At 42.9% G+C, this 19,118-nt stretch overlaps 1 protein-coding gene across 1 annotated transcript in view; it reads left to right on the top strand.

Annotated features, from left to right (window-relative positions):
- Positions 1-19,118, top strand: part of GLRB (glycine receptor beta) — a 165,608-nt gene that overhangs the window by 93,860 nt on the left and 52,630 nt on the right. The window contains exon 4 of the mRNA XM_089670411.1: positions 10,950-11,017. Coding sequence (XP_089526537.1) covers positions 10,950-11,017 — 68 coding nt within the window. The remainder of the gene's footprint in view (positions 1-10,949; positions 11,018-19,118) is intronic.

Genomic DNA, 19,118 nt, shown 5'->3' with positions numbered 1-19,118 from the left:
ACACTGACAGCTCGTGAGGAGAGCCGAGCCGGTAAACGGCTTTCCGCGGAGGGGACATGTACACTGATCATCAGGGCACTGATGATCAGTATGCCCTGATGATCAGTGTAGCCCCAGCAGTGCCACCTGTCAGTGTCCATCAGTGCCTTATGTCAGTGTCCATCAGTGCCTTATGTCAGTGCTCATTAGTGCCTCGTGCCAGTGCCCATCAGTGCCACGTCAATGCCACATATCAGTGCACACCAGTGCACATCAATGCCACATATCAGTGCCCATCTGAGGTGCCTTTCAGTGTCACCCATCAGTGCCAGTCAGTGCCACCTATCAATGCCTATCAGTGCCAGTCAGTGCCGCCTATCAGTGCCAGTCAGTGCCGCCTATCAGTGCCAGTCAGTGCCGCCTATCAGTGCCAGTCAGTGCCGCCTATCAGTGCCAGTCAGTGCCGCCTATCAGTGCCAGTCAGTGCCGCCTATCAGTGCCAGTCAGTGCCGCCTATCAGTGCCAGTCAGTGCCGCCTATCAGTGCCAGTCAGTGCCGCCTATCAGTGCCAGTCAGTGCCGCCTATCAGTGCCAGTCAGTGCCGCCTATCAGTGCCAGTCAGTGCCGCCTATCAGTGCCAGTCAGTGCCGCCTATCAGTGCCAGTCAGTGCCGCCTATTAGTGTCAGTCAGTGCCGCCTATCGGTGCTGCCTATCAGTGCCAAATATCAGTGCCATGTATCAGTGCTGCCTTTCAGTGCCAATCAGTGATGCCTGTCAATACACATCAGTGCTACCTACCAGTGCCTCCTGATCAGTGCCCATCAGTGCCACCTATCAGTGTCCATCAGTGCAGCCTATCAGTGCCCATCAGTTCACCCTCATTAGCGCACATCAGTGAAGGAGGAAAATCACTTATTTACAAAATTTTATAACAAAAACTAAGAAAAAAAATTTGTTTTCAAAATTTTCAGTGGTTTTTGGTTTGTTTAAGAAAAAATAAATAGCCCAGAGGTGATTAAATACCACCAAAATAAAGCTCTATCTGTCACAAAAAAATGTCATATGGGTACAGTGTTGTTTGACAGCGGAAATGTCATTCAAAGTGTAACAGCACTGAAAGCTGGAAATTGGCCTGGGCAGGAAGGGGGTATAAGGGCCCTGTAGGCTAGTGGTTAAAGTGATTGTAAAGTCACTTTTTTATTAAAATAATAAACGGGTTTCTACTTAGAAATGGCATTAAACAGAGCCTCCTCGAACTTCCTCTTCTGGGGTTCCTCCCAGTGATCTTGGCCCCTCCACTTCTGTGTCTGCCCTCATAGCTAACCACTTTCTATGGGGGCAGATGTGCGGGCTCGATCCCAACTTGGGCTATGTGTTTCCATAGACACACACAGTAAGGCTCGGCCCTACCCCCTGCTCTTGCTCATAGGCTTTGACTGGCAGCAACAGGAGCCAATAGCACCCATTGTTCTCAGCAAAGCCTTTGAGACCAGGAAGAGAGGGAGAGACCTAAAGCTGGGCACATCACTGGATTGATACACCTGTTGGGTAAGTGTTAGGGAAGGAGAGGGAGGGGGGCATACAGTGGAAGGTTTTTTACCTTAATGCAGAGAATGCATTAAGGTAAAAAAAACTTTAGACTTTTTAGAACCATTTTAATTCATCTTAGAATCTTGTGTTACATTAGATTCTTAACCACCTCTGTTGTGCAGATTATGAGGCTGGCTCTAAGGCTTCTTTCTCACTGGCAGACTGCTCACTGAAAAGTGATCCAGATGCCTGTTTTGTTTGTTTTTTGTTTTTTTTATATTCTTTTTTTTTACTGTCACATAGCAGTTTTACTGTGAACCAAGCATTTAGCGGTTCTGGTGCAGCCCCTTTTAATCTTATTTGGTGAGTTTGAGAGGATGGGCTGCCTATCGGACTCTGCAGCCCAAGTTAAAAAATCCATGGCCCCGTCATGTGTACAGCCCAGTCAAGCTGTAATGTTAGGATTAGAATGCGCAGGTGGGAGTGGTAAAACCATGCCAACAATTTTTCAACTCCTTGGCTGCCATTTTAAAAGAGCACCAACTTTCTTAGGCCTAGTTTACACTTATAGGTGGGCACAGTAACAACAGGCAGCTGAACCTAGTTTTTAATGCCCCCCATTAAGCTGCAGAGGCAGCTGAAGGGGGCTATACATATGGCGTGGTAAAGATTATCCCTTCCATCTTGTATGGCGACACATTCAAGTGAATGGGGGTGCACAATAGCACCCAACACATGGATGCAATTCAGTAGTGCAGTCTTTTAAAGAATAAAATAGACAAAAATGAAGTGACATAATGGCTCTTAACAGCCTGTTAAATTCCCCCTGAATCGCTCTTCAGAATGCTATTGCAAGTGAAAATGATCCCTTGCTCAGTGGCATGATCTGCCTTCTGTAGTTACACAGACCTACTGTTACAAAAGAGAAAATTTACATCAGAGCATCGTTGTGTAATGTGCAACCCCATTGGTCAAGGATATCACCAAAGATGCAAAGCTACCTTGAGAATAGTGTTGAGGATGCTTGAAATTGTACTTAGCTCTATGTAAACTTCTGGGAAAAGTAATAAAACCATCATGCAAACCCCTCACCCCCAAAAAAACCCTGAAAAAAAAAAAAAAAAGTATAACAGGCCCTTAGTATATGCATGAGCACCCCGGTCGAACATCAGGGAAAAGACATAGACAGGTAATGCAAAGGGCGGAGGAACCAACCCATGAGCAATTGAATGAGAGCCCAATAATCTATGTGAATGAGGTCTAGGGGGGTACTATAGGTGACAACAACTCCCTAAGGGTAAGTGAGAAGAGAAATGGAGCCAGACCAACCACAACATCTTATATTTCTCATAAGTATCATTAGTAAACGCTAACATTTCTTCCATGCGCATAATGTCATTGATCGTGGAGACTCATAGAGACAAAGGGGGAGTGGTGGCTGTCTTCCAAAAAAGAGGTATCAGTTGGTGAGCTGCAAATAGAAACGCAATTTCTTCTGAGTGGCCAATGAGCCCAGTAGTATAGACAAAAGAGCAATTTCAGGAGAGGAGGTCAAGGACTCACCATAGATTTTATTATAAATATCAAAGACCTGGGACCAAAAGGGCCGGATTTTATTGCAATCCCACCAGATATGAAGATGAGTGCCCACCGCAGCACCACATGTCGGATGTAGAAGGGAATACCGTATGTAAAGAGCAGGGATCCCTGTACCATCATGAAAGCAGCCTAAAATTCTTTTCCTGCGAGTGATATGGAAGATTTATGGGTAAAATGGAACGAGGTAAGCCACTTGTCATCAGATATATATCTGCCCAAATCTCCAGGCCATGCCCTAGTATAAGGTGGAAATTCAGTATGAGAGATGTCTGATGTCTGGGAAGCGCAGAGAGGGAGCATACCCGCTCAGAGAGCGGACGATGTATTTGAGATGTAGAGGATAGGTGTAAAGCGGTAAGCCAGTCCTCTGGGCCACCCGGAAGGATAGGAAGGGTGGATAAGGGTACGAGCTACCAGCCACGAAGTACGGGAAAAGGGGCCAAGAGCAGAGGACCCTGACCCTTGTGGAAAAGAGGGGCTAATGAATAGAGGTGACAGTGGGGACGGGTCAGAAGATAAGAGGACATTAGGGCCACACTTATACCACAGTCGCAAAACAGCCAGGGTCAAGGGCGAAAGGCCAGGGAAACGGTGCAGGTTGAGGCCATAGCCCCAAGGGAGAGCTCAAAGGTCAACAGGGGACAGGTCTTGTTCCACCATAAAAGAAGCTTTACTGAAGGGTTGCGGGAACCAGTCAAGTATATGCGCCAACAAGGCGGCTTTGTAGTAAAGTTCAAAATCTGGCAAACCCACTCCCTCCTGGAGTTTCGGGTAAAGTAAACAATTTGTGTTTCAGTCTAGAAAAGCTGCGGTGCCAAATAAAACGGATCGATAAAAACCATAATGAAAAGAAGAAACTCCTGGGTATGGAAATAGGTATTGTCTTATATACATAAAGCAATTTAGGCAGAGTATCCATCTTAAGGGTGTTAATAAGTCCAAACCAGGGCAAGGAGGAAGCTCCCCAGGAAGTTAAGTCTTTACGCGTATGAGATAACAGGGGGAGATCATTAAGCGAGTAGAGATCAGAGAGATTGAAAGGTATAGAAACCCCGAGATAGGAAATAGCTTTAGGACGCCATTGGAAAGAAAAATTAGAACAAAGATGCGATGGCATGCTGTCGGGGAGAGTGATGTTCAATGCCTTCGTTTTAGAAATATTCAGTTTAAATTTACTGTACAAACCAAACCTATGGAATTCCTGAAGTAAATTAGGGAGTGAAATGTGTGGCTGCTGTACATAAACCAAAAGGTCATCCGCATATAAAGAGAGTTTGTGATGGAAAGAAGGGGCTTGGATACCAGCAATAGAATCGTTATTCCGTATAGCGTGCGCAAGATGTTCCATAACCAAAACAAAAAGTAAGGGGGAAAGAGGGCACCCCTGTCTAGTGCCATTTGATATGGGAAAGGATGGGAAGGATGTGCCATTCACGAGCACCGACGCAGTGGGATGAGAATAAAGGGATGATAAACCCAGGTCCCAAACCTACCTGCTCCAGGGTAAGGCATAAAAAATGCTAGTCAACTCGATCAAACGCCTTTTCGGCGTCAAACGAGAGAAGAAATGCCTTCAAGTTGTGTTGTCTGATATAGGAAATGAGATGAATCATTTTGGTGGTGTTATCCCTAGCCTCTCTGCCTGGGACAAAACCCACCTGATCTTGGTGTATTAAACAGGCAGAAGTGGGGACAGACGATTCGCCATGAGTTTTGCAAACAACTTAACATCTAAGTTAAGTAGACATATTGGAAGGTAGGTACTGCAAAGGGATGGTTTAGGAATGACAGATATATTGGCAGAAATAAAAGCCTGAGAGGGTAGATGAGAACTGCCAATTACATTGAAGGCTTTAACTAAAAGTGGGGCCAGTAAGGAGGCAAGCATTTTATAAAACCTTGGAGAAAATCCATCAGGGTCGGGGCACTTACCGGATTTTAGACCTTGATTGCACCTAGAACTTCAGGCACCAAAAAAGGTTCATCAAGATCCAAGGAATCCTGTGTATCAACAACTGTCAACGCCGTATCATTAATATACTGCAACAGAGCAGAAGGATAAGGACCAGCGGAATTACAGGAGGCTGAAGGAGGTAAATTGTAAAGTTGAGAATAATAGTGTTCAAATGCCGAAGAAATTCCCTTGTTATGGTAAATTTGTGAGTTATCGGGCGCCTTGATACACTGGATTGGGTGACGGGACGGGTGGGGATGGAGCACCCGTGCCAAATGTTGCCCACATTTATTAGCTAAGAATAATGGGTGTTACTCGCCTTATTGCGCACAATGAGGGTGTAGGAAATTAGCAATTGAAGAAGATCAGTTAGACTACAGAGACCAGGGGATCTAGTGTTTGCTTATGGGAAGTTTCTAGAGCAGCGATAACTGAGAATCTGGGCTTTCTTCAAACGAGAGCCATGTTGGATAAAACCCCCCGAAGAACACATTTCAGGGCCTCCCATTGGATGAGGGGACCCTTTGGTATCTGTAGCATGATCAAGAACGAAGTGTTGAATGGCTCTCCTGACATCTGCCACACATAGGGAATCTTTGAGCAGATTGTCATTTAAACGGCAAGAAGAGCAATGGGAAGATGTGGGGAGATTATGTATGGTGAGATGGATAGGAGAGTGGTCCAACCACAAGAATGACCGATTGGAGCCGAAATAGGGGAATCGAGTAAAGATTGAGAAATGAAAAACTAATCAATACTGAAAAAAAGTGTATGCCACCGAATAATAACTGTAGTCCCTCTCCGTAGGGTGTAAAACATGCCAGACATCCACTAACTGCAAATCAAGTGGGACTTAATTTGAGCAAGCATGGGGAAGGAGATAGAGGACTTACCCAAGGAGGTATCTGAAGCAGGAGAGAGTGCTATATTAAAGTAACCCCCCACGATGAAACAGACCACCAAAGGAAGATAATTTGATAAAAGTCGCAGAAAGAAATTGACCCTGGTCTTGATTGGGTACATAAATATTTGCCACCGTAAAAATAAAATCCTGACATATCAATTAAAAAAAAATATATCAACCAGAATAATCTATAAGGGGGTCCAGGACCTCAGGGCTAAAAGTGTTATGGAAGACCACCGACACCCCCTTAGACCTGGCTTGTGGATTGGTGCTGTGAAACCATTGTGTATAGTAACGGTTACGGAGAACTGGAATGCTATCCGAGCAGAAATGGGTCTCCTGGAGGAATAGATTTTGAGACCTAGATTTATGGAAATGATAGAGAATCTGACTCCATTTCTCCGGTGTATTAAACCCTCTGCAATTTACATCGGAAAAGCTAATTGGGGTAAGACCCGCCATATGAGATAAAAGGCGAGGGAGGGGAATGCCGCAGGTGGCACCATCCTGTGTCAGTCCTGATTCCCGGGGGGAGGGGAAGGAGGGAGAGGGATGGGGGAAGAGGAAGAGAGAGAGAGAGAGAGGAAAAGAGAATAGAAAAGAGTAGTAGACATATAGACATAGTAAAAGGAGACAGCAGAGAAAAGGCAGGGAGCCAACAGCTTATAGCTAATAGACAGAGAACCATCTAAATATCAGACAGTGCGTTGGGATAACACTGAGAGGCCTAGGTGGGGAACATCAAAGGCACATAGAGCAAATGCCCAGGCCTCCAGGAGGGAAAAATAAAAAAAAGTAGGCCACTCAACTGCAAGAGCGACCCACATAATGGAAAATGTTCAAAGCATACCCTCAAAACAAAGAGGAAAACAAGCCTTCTTCTTTTCTATAGATGTGCAAACCCGCGACCGGCGGGAATACAGTTCCCTATGAATACAGGGAAGGCCACAAAGAAGAGGAGCAAAAAAACCCCTGGAAAGGATTGAAGGAGCTCCCCACCATCCACCACAGAAACCTATATAGGGGGACTTGGGTGCCCACCTCAATCCGGATCAGATAAGTCACAAAAAAAAAACACATTTTGCAATCATAAGTAATAATAACAACATTAAGGCAATAACATTAGGATCAGCAAACTAGCGTAACCCCACATGGCCATATGGCAGGGGCGGAAACCCATTTAGGTGAAAACAGAAGGAGGGAACCTCCCTTTTCAAAGCGGAGAGTCATTCAGTCATCTGGGACCTTGTGAGAAGAGGACCTGGAGCGCTTCTTCTTGCCTGGACATTGCCATTGCGGAGTAATAGGTAATCCAGGTGTTGGTGGTGGAAAAGGCCAGTCTGGTAAAGACACCTGGGGTAATTCAAGGGTGCCAAGGAAGGTGGGTAAATCCCACAGAGTGTGAAACTGTGCAGACGTGCCATTATGAGAAATTTGGAGTTGAAAAGGGAACCTGCACTGGTAACCGATCTTATAGTAAGGGCTCTGCGCATATTCAGCGTCTGGTGGGAGAGATCGGGGAGGAGCATGACAGGAGTCTCATTAAACAATATGGTATCTTGTGTGCTGGCCGCACGCATAATAGCATCCTTAACCTTGTAGTAATGAACTCTGCACAAAGTATCATGAACACCGGAGGGATCAGGGTTCCTGGGGCCCAATGTCCGATGCACTTGATCCAGTTTGATATGCGTATCTTTAGGCTGTTGCAGTAATTGGTTAAAAATAGCGGTAACAACGATACCTAAGTCCTTAGGCTCTACTGATTCCAGAATACCACAAATTCTGATATTGTTGCGTCAGTTTCTATTTTCTATGTCATCTTGTTGGTACATAAGTTGCTGAAGCAAGACCGTATGAGAGTTAAGGGTCTCTTCATGAGACTGCAAGGCGTTACAGAGACCATCAGATGTATTTTCAATTTCCTCCATACGGACATATATATCTTTTTTAAGATCCAAAATCTCCTGCTTTGTATGCGTTTTCAATGCGCTTTACACAGTGTTCAAAGTCCTCTTTAGTAGGTAGAGATCTAATCAAGGAATATAGGGATCTGATGTGGGACAGCATATCTCAGTCATCCCCGGAGCATATGGACATTGGAGAAAGGCTGCATGAGCGCTGGGAAAGCCTGTCAGAGTCTCCAGGGAAGGGGAGGCAGCCTCGGAAGCTCACCTGTATGTCGGCCTACCGCCCTGTGTCCGGTGGAGAGGGAGACTCCGGCGCCATCTTGCCGACCAGAGTGTGAGAGGCTGCAGCCGCGGACCTCGTGAAGAGATGGCCCAAGTCGCCTCTGGAGCAGACATCCTGGGGTTCCGGTGCTGGTTCCTGCCCATAGTTGGGGTGAGAGGAGCGGAGGAGAGGGTAGATATCCCCACAGGAGCAGTTTGGACCAGGAGCTGCCGAAGGACATGTCCTACAGCTTCATGTGCCAAGCCACCCAATCTATCTTATTTAAACTTTTTTTTTTATTTCTACAATTATTGACTATTGAAGCATCTTTACTTGCCTACAAATTTACAAATCTCTAGACTGTGTTCAAGAATTCAAAGCAAATCACAGAGATGCATGAATCAGGAGAAACTACAGGGCTACAAAATGGACTAGAGCAAATACAGAAAAGTGTATGATTTTAAAATGTATTTATTTGACCGTAGTGCTAAAGCTGGTTGCCATGGCAACCAATTTTGTACTAGAACACTGTCAGTGGAATTGCAGCCCACGCAGCAACATCAAGAACACTGGCAGACTTCTGCTCTGTATAATTTACCACATACCTCTTTCTCTCTTAGCTGCTTCATACTGTGATTAGGGTAAAGCATTTGTAATGTGAAAAATTGAGCAGAAGATTAAGAATTAGTTTCTAACCAAGCATACATACTAATGTAATCTGTAATCTTCTATTTATCAAAAAAATAAATTTTGCAGAGGGACCAATTTTCACTTGGACATGTTTCCTCTGTATTTAAAAAAAATGGGAAAGGTCATTTATGTCATCTAGAGAGGCTTAATTGTTTATGAGCACATAATAACCACCTGCTGTCTAGCGGGGATTCCACTCTGATGTAAAAAGAAGAATATTAGTTTAAAGTAAACAGCAGTTAAAACTACAACTAAGAGATAAATAAAATACTCCAATCTATATTCTTACAGAATAAAATGAAACCCTCAGTGACAAACACGTCATTTACAATGCACTGACTTTATGCTGAAAATGATTGTTTAGTCAAGCGAGGATCCATCCTGTGCTATTATAAAATTAATAATTACATTCAATGCCAAACTCTTACATTTTCAGCCATTAACTTGCCATTTAAGAAGCCATGGAAGGTAAGCTAATTCACAGTCTTGGATCTGAAACAGAAAAAATATCAAGCTTGTGAGCACCCTCTTGATTGTGTCACGCAGTATTTGTAAATCTAACACAATTGTACAATTGGACTGTATGTGCTTAGCTTCAGTTTTTGCAGCTCCTTGTGAAAAAAAGAATATTAAGGAGGAACTATCATTAAAAATTTTACATTGGTCTGCCCACCATGGGAGGAAGTACATGTAGTACTTTGTCCCATGTCCCTAGGTGCTTCCTAAATCTAGTTGAAGTCCAACCTGCATCCCTCCCCTCATGGCAAATCCAACAACAGCTTGGAAGAAAACAGATCCATTGTAACTGAAGCTTTTCTCAATTCAGAGCATTTTCCCAAGACAAAACAAATGAAAGGGCAGGAGGAGGTGTGTAAGCCTCCTGGCTTAATGCATTCCTCTTGCCACAGCTTGTCTTTGGAAAGTGCTGTGTGCCAAGCCAAACTCCAATTATGATGGATCTGTCTCCTTCCAAGTTGTTGTCCGTTTTTCCATGCAGGGAAGGGAGGTTGGACTTTCTGGTCTGGTGGGCAGACCATTTTAAACATTTGTAATGATAGTTCTTCTTTAAATAAAAACAAGCCTTTACTTTATTTGTAAGTAACATGCCCCCCCCCCCCCCCGTTTGATATCTCCCTCTTTATGGAGATACCAGAGGTCTATTAGACCCCAGTGTCTCCTCTGTTCTCCAGAGCAACTAACCAAGCACAGAACAGAAATGACAGCTCTGAAACTGAAAGTGACCAAATCATCATTGTTTCTTTTGTCACAGAGGAGATGGTGGAATGGACTTCCCAATTTGATCACTTGGTGAAAGACTGGTGAAGTCACTCAAAATGTTCCTTGGTGGGAATATCTCTGGAATATCTCCATGTATGACAATAGGCTCTTTATCATTGTAATCACTCATTATCTTCATCTAGAGGTTCCCCAAAATGGTACAGACCTTGCATTAGCATCATATCAGAATGTTTCATTTGGGGTGATGTGCCTTTTATGGTCAGTTTTACTGAACAGGCATCACTGCTGTGTGACCGTTCAGCTTGATTTTCTGATACAAAATGGTGCATTGCAAGGGGAGAAAAACAACTAAATAAGAAATTGGAACTATACAGGAGCAATAAAGAAGAAAAATGGACTGGTCTAGTATAGCTGGTCACACTCTGGCTCTTTCTACTTCTCTCTCTCTCTCTCTCTCTATGAAATAAAGTCTCACATATTATGATATAGCGCCAATGTATAGTTGTTGACAAAGTATCCTGATGATAATGATAAGTACTAGCATTAAGGGCTTGTACATACCTGGTACACTGAGCTGCATTGACCAATGCAGGCTCAATGCAAAGGCACATAGAAGATAATTGTTCTCTGTGCCCTGTTCACACTATACATGTGTGGTGGTATGTGAAAGCATGTCAATCAATGCAGTCGATTGCAACACAATGTGGTGCATAAAGTAAAATTAAAATTTTTTTTATATCACTTTCAATAAAGTTTCAAAAAAGTAAACAATGCATCACACCACCAGTGTGTCCGTTATATGGCGCACAATGTGTGTTGGCAGATGTAAAGAGGTCTTGAATCTAATTAATTTTTTTCATATTTCCTGCATTTATTTTCAGGTATTCCAGTTGATGTTGTAGTCAACATATTTATTAACAGCTTTGGATCGATCCAGGAAACAACCATGGTAAGAATATGGCTTTTAATTCTGCAAATCATATTCTGAAATATTTGCTATCTCTTTTGGTGTCCACATTCTTCTCTGGATATGTAACCTTTAGCATTGTAGCTTTCATTTAAGTGTCTGGATCTGCAGTTAAGCTTTCTGCAATATCTGGATGAGATACATGATCCTCAATCATGGCTGATATTCAGTAGGTATTAGTAGGTGCTCTTAAAAACAAATTCCCATCATAAATGTAGTTACAGTAGGCATGAGCAAGCCTGGCTGGTACATGGATTTGTCCTCAAAAATTTTGGTATGATTTGGATGTTTTCTCCTTCTCGGCACTGCAATATAGGCTGCAGTAAAAAGCACCTCACTCACTAAATGAAAGGACTTTGTTGTAACTATATGACTCAGCATTGCTGTCCAATAGCCCTTTCTGACTTGTTGACAAAATGGGGCCATGGCTTTGAGCATTCCATTTGTCAATGTGCTATGCTGACAGTGATGCAGTGCAACATCCTTTTTCATGCTTGTGAAGTCGCTGTCTCTAACGTTTATGTGCAAGGCTACAGCTCGGAGAAATGTATCTATCTGTGCTGGATGATCTCTCTACTACAGAAAACTGGGGCAGAGGTCTGTGCAGAAGAATAAGATATTGTTAATCAAGGACAGTTTTGTTGCGACCATCATGTTGCCCTCTTTTCAGAGATGTAATTGAAGTTTACAGTTGCCTTGGTATTTGTAATAGGAAAATGACATGGGCTGATCTCCATAGAGGAATGTTTTCAAATGAAGCAACACTGCTGTAGAAGCAGAAAGGGTCCAGGATCCTATTGATTTTACACAGCATGACTCATTAAGAAACATAAATCATACAGTATTTTATACTTTGTATAAATATACTGCTTTTCCACCTATTCCCCCTGCCCCCTCTCTGGGGGATGCCTTTTTTGGAGAGCAGCCTGCACTGTCCCCTTTCTGGCCTAGGCCAGAAGGATGTGTGCCCCCCACTCCCCCCACATCCAGTTCAAAGGTTCCTGGGATACTCACGTGTTGGATCCCGAGAGGCTTCAGGGCTGAGTAGAACTCACTGAGCATGCAAAGGATGTTGGCTGCTAAGACTTGGAAGAGACAATCAACCTCCTGATGACATCACAAAGAAGATGACAGTGTGGGAGTGTGGTGGTTTTTGGAGGATCACAGTAGGGCAGGAATGGGTTACATGGGTGGGCTCAACCCACCATATCAGGTTAGAAGGGGGTTAACTTTAGCATTAACCCAAGATGGGGCAGAGTTCCTTTAAGTATCATGCACATATTAAACACAAAATCTATATCTGAAGTCCACTTTAAGCTATTAAAATCCCTGGTTCAGCAATAAATGTTCCTTTGCACCCCACTGCTTTAAGAATCCTCAATAAATTAGCATCATCGCCTCCAGTGAGCAGAAAGTTGACCTAGTAGATATTTATGGTAATCCAGGAAGAAGCAGAGTGATGTTCCTAACTAGCAGAGGTGTGTCCATCAAGAAGAGCTGGCCAACAATAAAAATGATTTGATAGATATAGTGGTAAACCTATACAGAATGTATTCTAGCTGTATAATTAGCTGTTTGCCTAGAGTTCCACTTTAAAAGTATATTAAATAGTCCCTCAGTTTGTCTTCATAGTAGCAATTATAATAACCCCCTTCCCAGCGAGAAACTGAGAGAGAAAGTGGCAGTACTGTAAGCTAGGCTCTACTGCATTGCACAGTACTGTCAATGTCACTGGTCTGTTTATAAATGTCACACAAGATTCACAAATTTAATTAGAAAAAATCCTTTATGAGTCTTGAGTGATACGTATGTGAATCTTATGTGAAAACACTTTTTAATGAACCCCTAGAAGTTTGCTTACAGGGGACGAGAGCAGAGGGATAACCTCTCAGTGTGCTCCTGCTCCTTTTTCATCCAATCACAGCTAGTGCTAGTTGGTCACCAAGCTTGCTTGACTGCAGTGGAGAAAAGTCAGGTTTATTTTTGAAATTACTGTGTCCAAGCGTGGTAACACTGATAGAGCATCTAGCTTATGAGAAATACATCTTCCTCGTATAGGTAGCATTTCAGAGAAACATCATAATATCTCTGGGTGTATAAGGAATCATCGATTTAAAAATGCCATTGCTGCCAGTAGTTACATTTATTTTCCAAATGCATTGAAACACAATTTTCTATAAAGTAAGGTCAAAGAACAGTCAGTGCAGACATTTAATAAATCTTACTTATACCAAATTAAAGCGATGCTGGCCAACTTATTATGTGTACGAATATCAACATGCTAGGGATGGGTTATACTTTTGAACTCCATTCCAGGAAAACTGCAATTTATGCTTAATATATATATATATATATATATATATATACATACAGTTGCAAGAAAAAGTATGTGAACCCCTTGGGATTACGTGGAGTTTTGCATGAATTGGGCATAAAATGTGCTCTGAATGTCATCTAAGTCACAACAATAGAAGAACACAGTCTGCTGAACATAATACTACACAAACATTAGATGTTGCCATGGTTTAATTGCACATAACATGTAAACATTCACAGTTCAGGGAGGAAAAAGTATGTGAGGCCCTAGCTTAATGACTTCTCCCAGAGCTAATTGGAGCCAGGAGTGAGCCAACCTTGACTCCAATCAGTGTGATGATATTGGATGTGTTGCTGACAGCTGTCCTGCCCTTAAAAAACACACACCTGTTTTGGGTTTACTGGTTTCAAGAAGCACTGTCTGATGTGAACCATACCTCGCAGAAAAGAGCTCTCAGAAGACCTACGATCAAGAATTGTTGACTTGCATGAAGCTGGAAAGGGTTACAAAAGTATCTCCAAAAGCCTTGATGTTCATGTGTCCACGGTAAGACAGACTGTCTACAAATGGAGAAAGTTTAGCACTGTTGCTACTCTCCCTAGGCGTGGTCGTCCTGTAAAAATGACTGCAAGAGCACAGCGAGAATGCTGCATGAGGTAAAGAAGAATCCCAGAGTGTCAGCTAAAGACCTACAGAAATCTCTGGCACATGCTAACATTTTTGTTGACACATCTACAATAAGAAAAACATTAAACAAGAATGGAGTACATGGGAGGACACCACGGAGGAAGCCATTGCTGTCCAAAAAGAATATTGCAGCACGTTTGAAGTTTGCAAAAGAGCACCTGGATGTTCCACAGCACTACTGGCAAAATATACTGTGGACAGATGAAACCAAGATTGAGTTGTTTGGGAAGAACACACAACACTATGTGTGGAGAAAAAAAGGCCCAGCACACCAACATCAAAACCTCATCCCCACTGTGAAACATGGCGGAGGGAGTATCATGGTTTGGGGCTGCTTTGCTGCCTCAGGGCCTGGACGGATTGTTGTCATTGATAGGAAAATGAATTCCAGAGTTTATCAAGACATTTTTCAGGAAAACGTACGACCATCTGTCCGCCAACTGAAGCTCCGCAGAGGATGGGTGATGCAACAGGACAATGACCCAAAGCATACAAGTAATTCAACAAAACAATGGCTGCAACAGCACATAATACGCCTTCTGGAGTGGCCCAGTCAGAGTCCTGACCTCAACCTGATTGAAATTCTGTGGAATGACCTTAAGAGAGCGATTCACACCAGACATCCCAAGAATATTGCTACACTGAAACAGTTTTGTGAAGAGGAGTGGTCCAAAATTACTCCAGATCGTTGTGCAGGTCTGATCTGCAACTACAGGAAACGTTTGGTTGAGGTTATTGCTGCCAAAGGAAGGTCAACCAGTTATTAAGTCCAAAGGTTCACATACTTTTTCCTCCCTGCACTGTGAATGTTTACATGTTATGTGCAATTAAACCATGGCAACATCTAATGTTTGTGTAGTATTATGTTCAGCAGACTGTGTTCTTCTATTGCTGTGACTTAGAAGACGTTCAGAGCACATTTTAACACACACACACACACACACACACACACACACACACACACACACACACACACACACACACACACACACACACACACACACACACACACACACACACACACACACACACACACACACACACACACACACACACACACACACACACACACACACACACACACACACACACACACACACACACACACACACACACACACACACACACACACACACACACACACACACACACACACACACACACACACACACACACACACACACACACACTAAAATATATATATTTTTTCTTTTTTAAACAAATACTGAGTTTTCAGATACCCAACATCTACTAAAATAACACATTATAACCTTTAGAGTGAACGTGAACCCTGCCTAAGAGCAGACTCTACAAGGAATCTTTTCTTTATTGGCCAGGAAACCTTTGTCTGTGTATCTTTCTGATTTAGTTTCACTTTGATGTAGGGACTGCTAAGGACTGCCAGGGCTTCAGTGGCCATTAAATGTATGTTTTGCAAAAACTTTTTCTTGGTTTTAAAAAAGGCCTTAAAGTGATATTGAAGGCAGTTAAAAAAAAAACCAAAAACAAAGTTATACTTACCTGCTCTGTGCAGTGGTTTTACACAGAGCAGCCCTGATCCTACTCTTCCCAGATCACCCTCTGGCACTTTTGGCCCCTCTCTCTTTCCAAGTGCCCCCAGAGCAAGCAGCTTCCTATGGGGCACCCAAGACGCAGCACCATGTGTGAATGGACATGCAGGGCAGAGGCTCATGAGCCCCTCTCTCTCCTCATTGGCTTACTGGCTTTGATCGTCTCAGCCAATGAGGAGGGAGAGTCCCCAGAGAGATGAGGCTCTCATGCACGTCGCTGGATCGCAATGGGGCTCAGGTAAGTATTAGGGAGGCTAAGGACACTGTTGCACACAGAAGGTTTTTTTTTTACCTTCATGCATAAAATGCATGGAGGTAAAGAAAACCTTGAGCCTTTACAATGACTTCAAAACAGAACTAAACCACATAAAAAGTGCATCCCCTGGAGCTTTTACCATCGTGTGCACTTAATATACACTTTAGTTGCAAACCTCTTCCTTGTACATCGCTGGCACTTCTATCTTCTCTCAGTCTTCCTGGTTGTGCAAAGAGATGGCCTGATGGCAGACTTGGAAGCATGTTAGATCTGTAGATTTGTTGCCTCTACTATGGCCTACCGCTCATCCAGTGCTGTATCCTTGCCTACAACCAGCTGTACATCTACTATAAGCTCCGTACAGTCATTTGCCAAAGCACCTGGTGAAAATTGTTCAAACGTGCCAGCCCTCGGTGGCCAAAAAACTTGCTTGATTCCAGCATGATTAAGATTGGGCAGAGCACATGTGGTCTTGCTCAGGTCAGGACTGCAGTGCCACGATACATGGATGCTGCAGGAACACAGGATGATGCCCCCTCACCTTGTCTAAGCTTCTACCAGGCTCTCCTGCTGGAGGTAAGCAACCACGAGACACAGTCTAAGAATCTAAAATTCTGATTCTTAAAAAATCTTGGATAGTAAAATATTTCATGCCACCCATACAACTCCTGTGAAATCTTTGTATTTCTTTCCAAGTCACTTCAGAAAGCGACTATGCCTATTAAATAGACCTCTTTGGTCCCCATATTATATATATTGAGTTTAAATATGCCTAACTCTGGCAAATATTTATGTTCCCGCTTCTTGATTCCTGCCTTCCTTCCTGGCCCTGGAGATGACAAAGCGACCTCTTTTATTGACAACTTTAATGCCATCCTAGATTCAACAATATATCAACTGAACAGCTCAAACAAGTCTCAGGGTGGCTTTTTGGATTAGGTACATTCATATGTATTTATTGATGTATGGATGTAGAACCATCCTGAAGATAAATTCTTCTCTTGCCACTCTGATTCACATAATACCAACTCCAGAACTGACTTGGCCTTTATAACCCTATCTCTACTGCCCTTGGCGTGAAATACCTGCCGAGAGCATCTCAGAAGTCAAGTCTCTAGTAACAAAGTAGATTCACCCACTCCATTTGTTCTCAAAGACTTTGGGGAGGTTTCTTCCAAATAAGACACATACATAAAAAAATAAACACGTTTTAACCATTTCTGACCTTAGTCAAAAGTAAAAAAATAAAAGCTTTGGCTTTAAATATATTTTAATCAAGCAGTGTCTGTTTTAGGGCTTTCATTTAGAAGCAGGATGAGTCTGTGATACATCCAATGGAAAAATTGTAAATGTCCCAATCAAAATTATTTTGGACATTACAGAGAGGAAACTAAGTAAAACAGGACTAACACAAACAAATATGGTATGGCCTTAAGGCCTGTGATTTCCATAGAACCACAATAGAAATCGCATTATTTTCGATGGTGCTCATTCACATAAGTGCAGCACAGCACGACATGTTTTTTTGAAAAGGATGTGGTTTGTGGTTGCTGCACAATTTTGGCCCCATAGACTTCAATGGACAAGCACCAAAAAATGTAAAGAAAAAACTTTGTGGGGATTCCCCAACAATCCAAACCAAGTTTTTTGGATCTGGTGTGGATTTAAAGGCTGACCTGATGCCAAAAAAAACAAACAAAAATAGCTTGAGGTCTGTCCTCAACATGAGGGGGTACTATGCCACTTATTATTTTCCTTATCTCTGCCACAGGCCTGTGACTGTATCAGTCATGTTTGCTCTTATCATTTTACATCTCCCAGAGCTAATTGGAGCCAGGAGTGAGCCAACCTTGACTCCAATCAGTGTGATGATATTGGATGTGTTGCTGACAGCTGTCCTGCCCTTAAAAAACACACACCTGTTTTGGGTTTACTGATTTCAAGAAGCACTGTCTGATGTGAACCATGCCTCGCAGAAAAGAGCTCTCAGAAGACCTACGATCAAGAATTGTTGACTTGCATGAAGCTGGAAAGGGTTACAAAAGTATCTCCAAAAGCGTTGATGTTCATGTGTCCACGGTAAGACAGACTGTCTACAAATGGAGAAAGTTTAGCACTGTTGCTACTCTCCCTAGTCGTGGTCATCCTGTAAAAATGACTGCAAGGGCACAGCGCAGAATGCTGCATGAGGTAAAGAAGAATCCCAGAGTGTCAGCTAAAGACCTACAGAAATCTCTGGCACATGCTAACATTTTTGTTGACACATCTACAATAAGGAAAACATTAAACAAGAATGGAGTACATGGGAGGACACCTCGGAGGAAGCCATTGCTGTCCAAAAAGAATATTGCAGCACGTTTGAAGTTTGCAAAAGAGCACCTGGATGTTCCACAGCACTACTGGCAAAATATACTGTGGACAGATGAAACCAAGATTGAGTTGTTTGGGAAGAACACAACACTATGTGTGGAGCAAAAAAAAGGCACAGCACACCAACATCAAAACCTCATCCCCACTGTAAAACATGGCGGAGGGAGCATCATGGTTTGGGGCTGCTTTACTGCCTCAGGGCCTGGACGGATTGTTGTCATTGATGGGAAAATGAATTCCAGAGTTTACCAAGACATTTTGCAGGAAAACGTACGACCATCTGTCCGCCAACTGACCCAAAGCATACAAGTAATTCAACAAAACAATGGCTGCAACAGCACAGAATACGCCATCTGGAGTGGCCCAGTCAGAGTCCTGACCTCAACCGATTGAAATGCTGTGGCATGACCTTAAGAGAGCGATTCACACCAGACATCCCAAGAATATTGCTACACTGAAACAGTTTTGTGAAGAGGAGTGGTCCAAAATTACTCCAGATCGTTGTGCAGGTCTGATCTGCAACTACAGGAAACGTTTGGTTGAGGTTATTGCTGCCAAAGGAGGGTCAACCAGTTATTAAGTCCAAAAGTTCACATACTTTTTCCTCCCTGCACTGTGAATGTTTACATGTTATGTGCAATTAAACCATGGCAACATCTAATGTTTGTGTAGTATTATGTTCAGCAGACTGTGTTCTTCTAGAGACTTAGATGACGTTCAGAGCACATTTTATGCCCAATTCATGCAAAACTCCACGTAATCCCAAGGGGTTTGTACAATCTCCATTATGTTTACCAATGACTATGGAACAAGAAATGTAATGCAAGAAACTACCTAACCAATCCATTCAATTTTTTTCAGACAGGTGGGCCAGCATGTACT

This window comes from Staurois parvus, unplaced genomic scaffold, assembly GCF_062004578.1.
Source record: "Staurois parvus isolate SC_StPar_1 unplaced genomic scaffold, SC_StPar_1.0 ptg000090l, whole genome shotgun sequence".
NCBI classification, from domain to species: domain Eukaryota; kingdom Metazoa; phylum Chordata; class Amphibia; order Anura; family Ranidae; genus Staurois; species Staurois parvus.
This window is presented reverse-complemented; position numbering and strand designations above follow the sequence as displayed.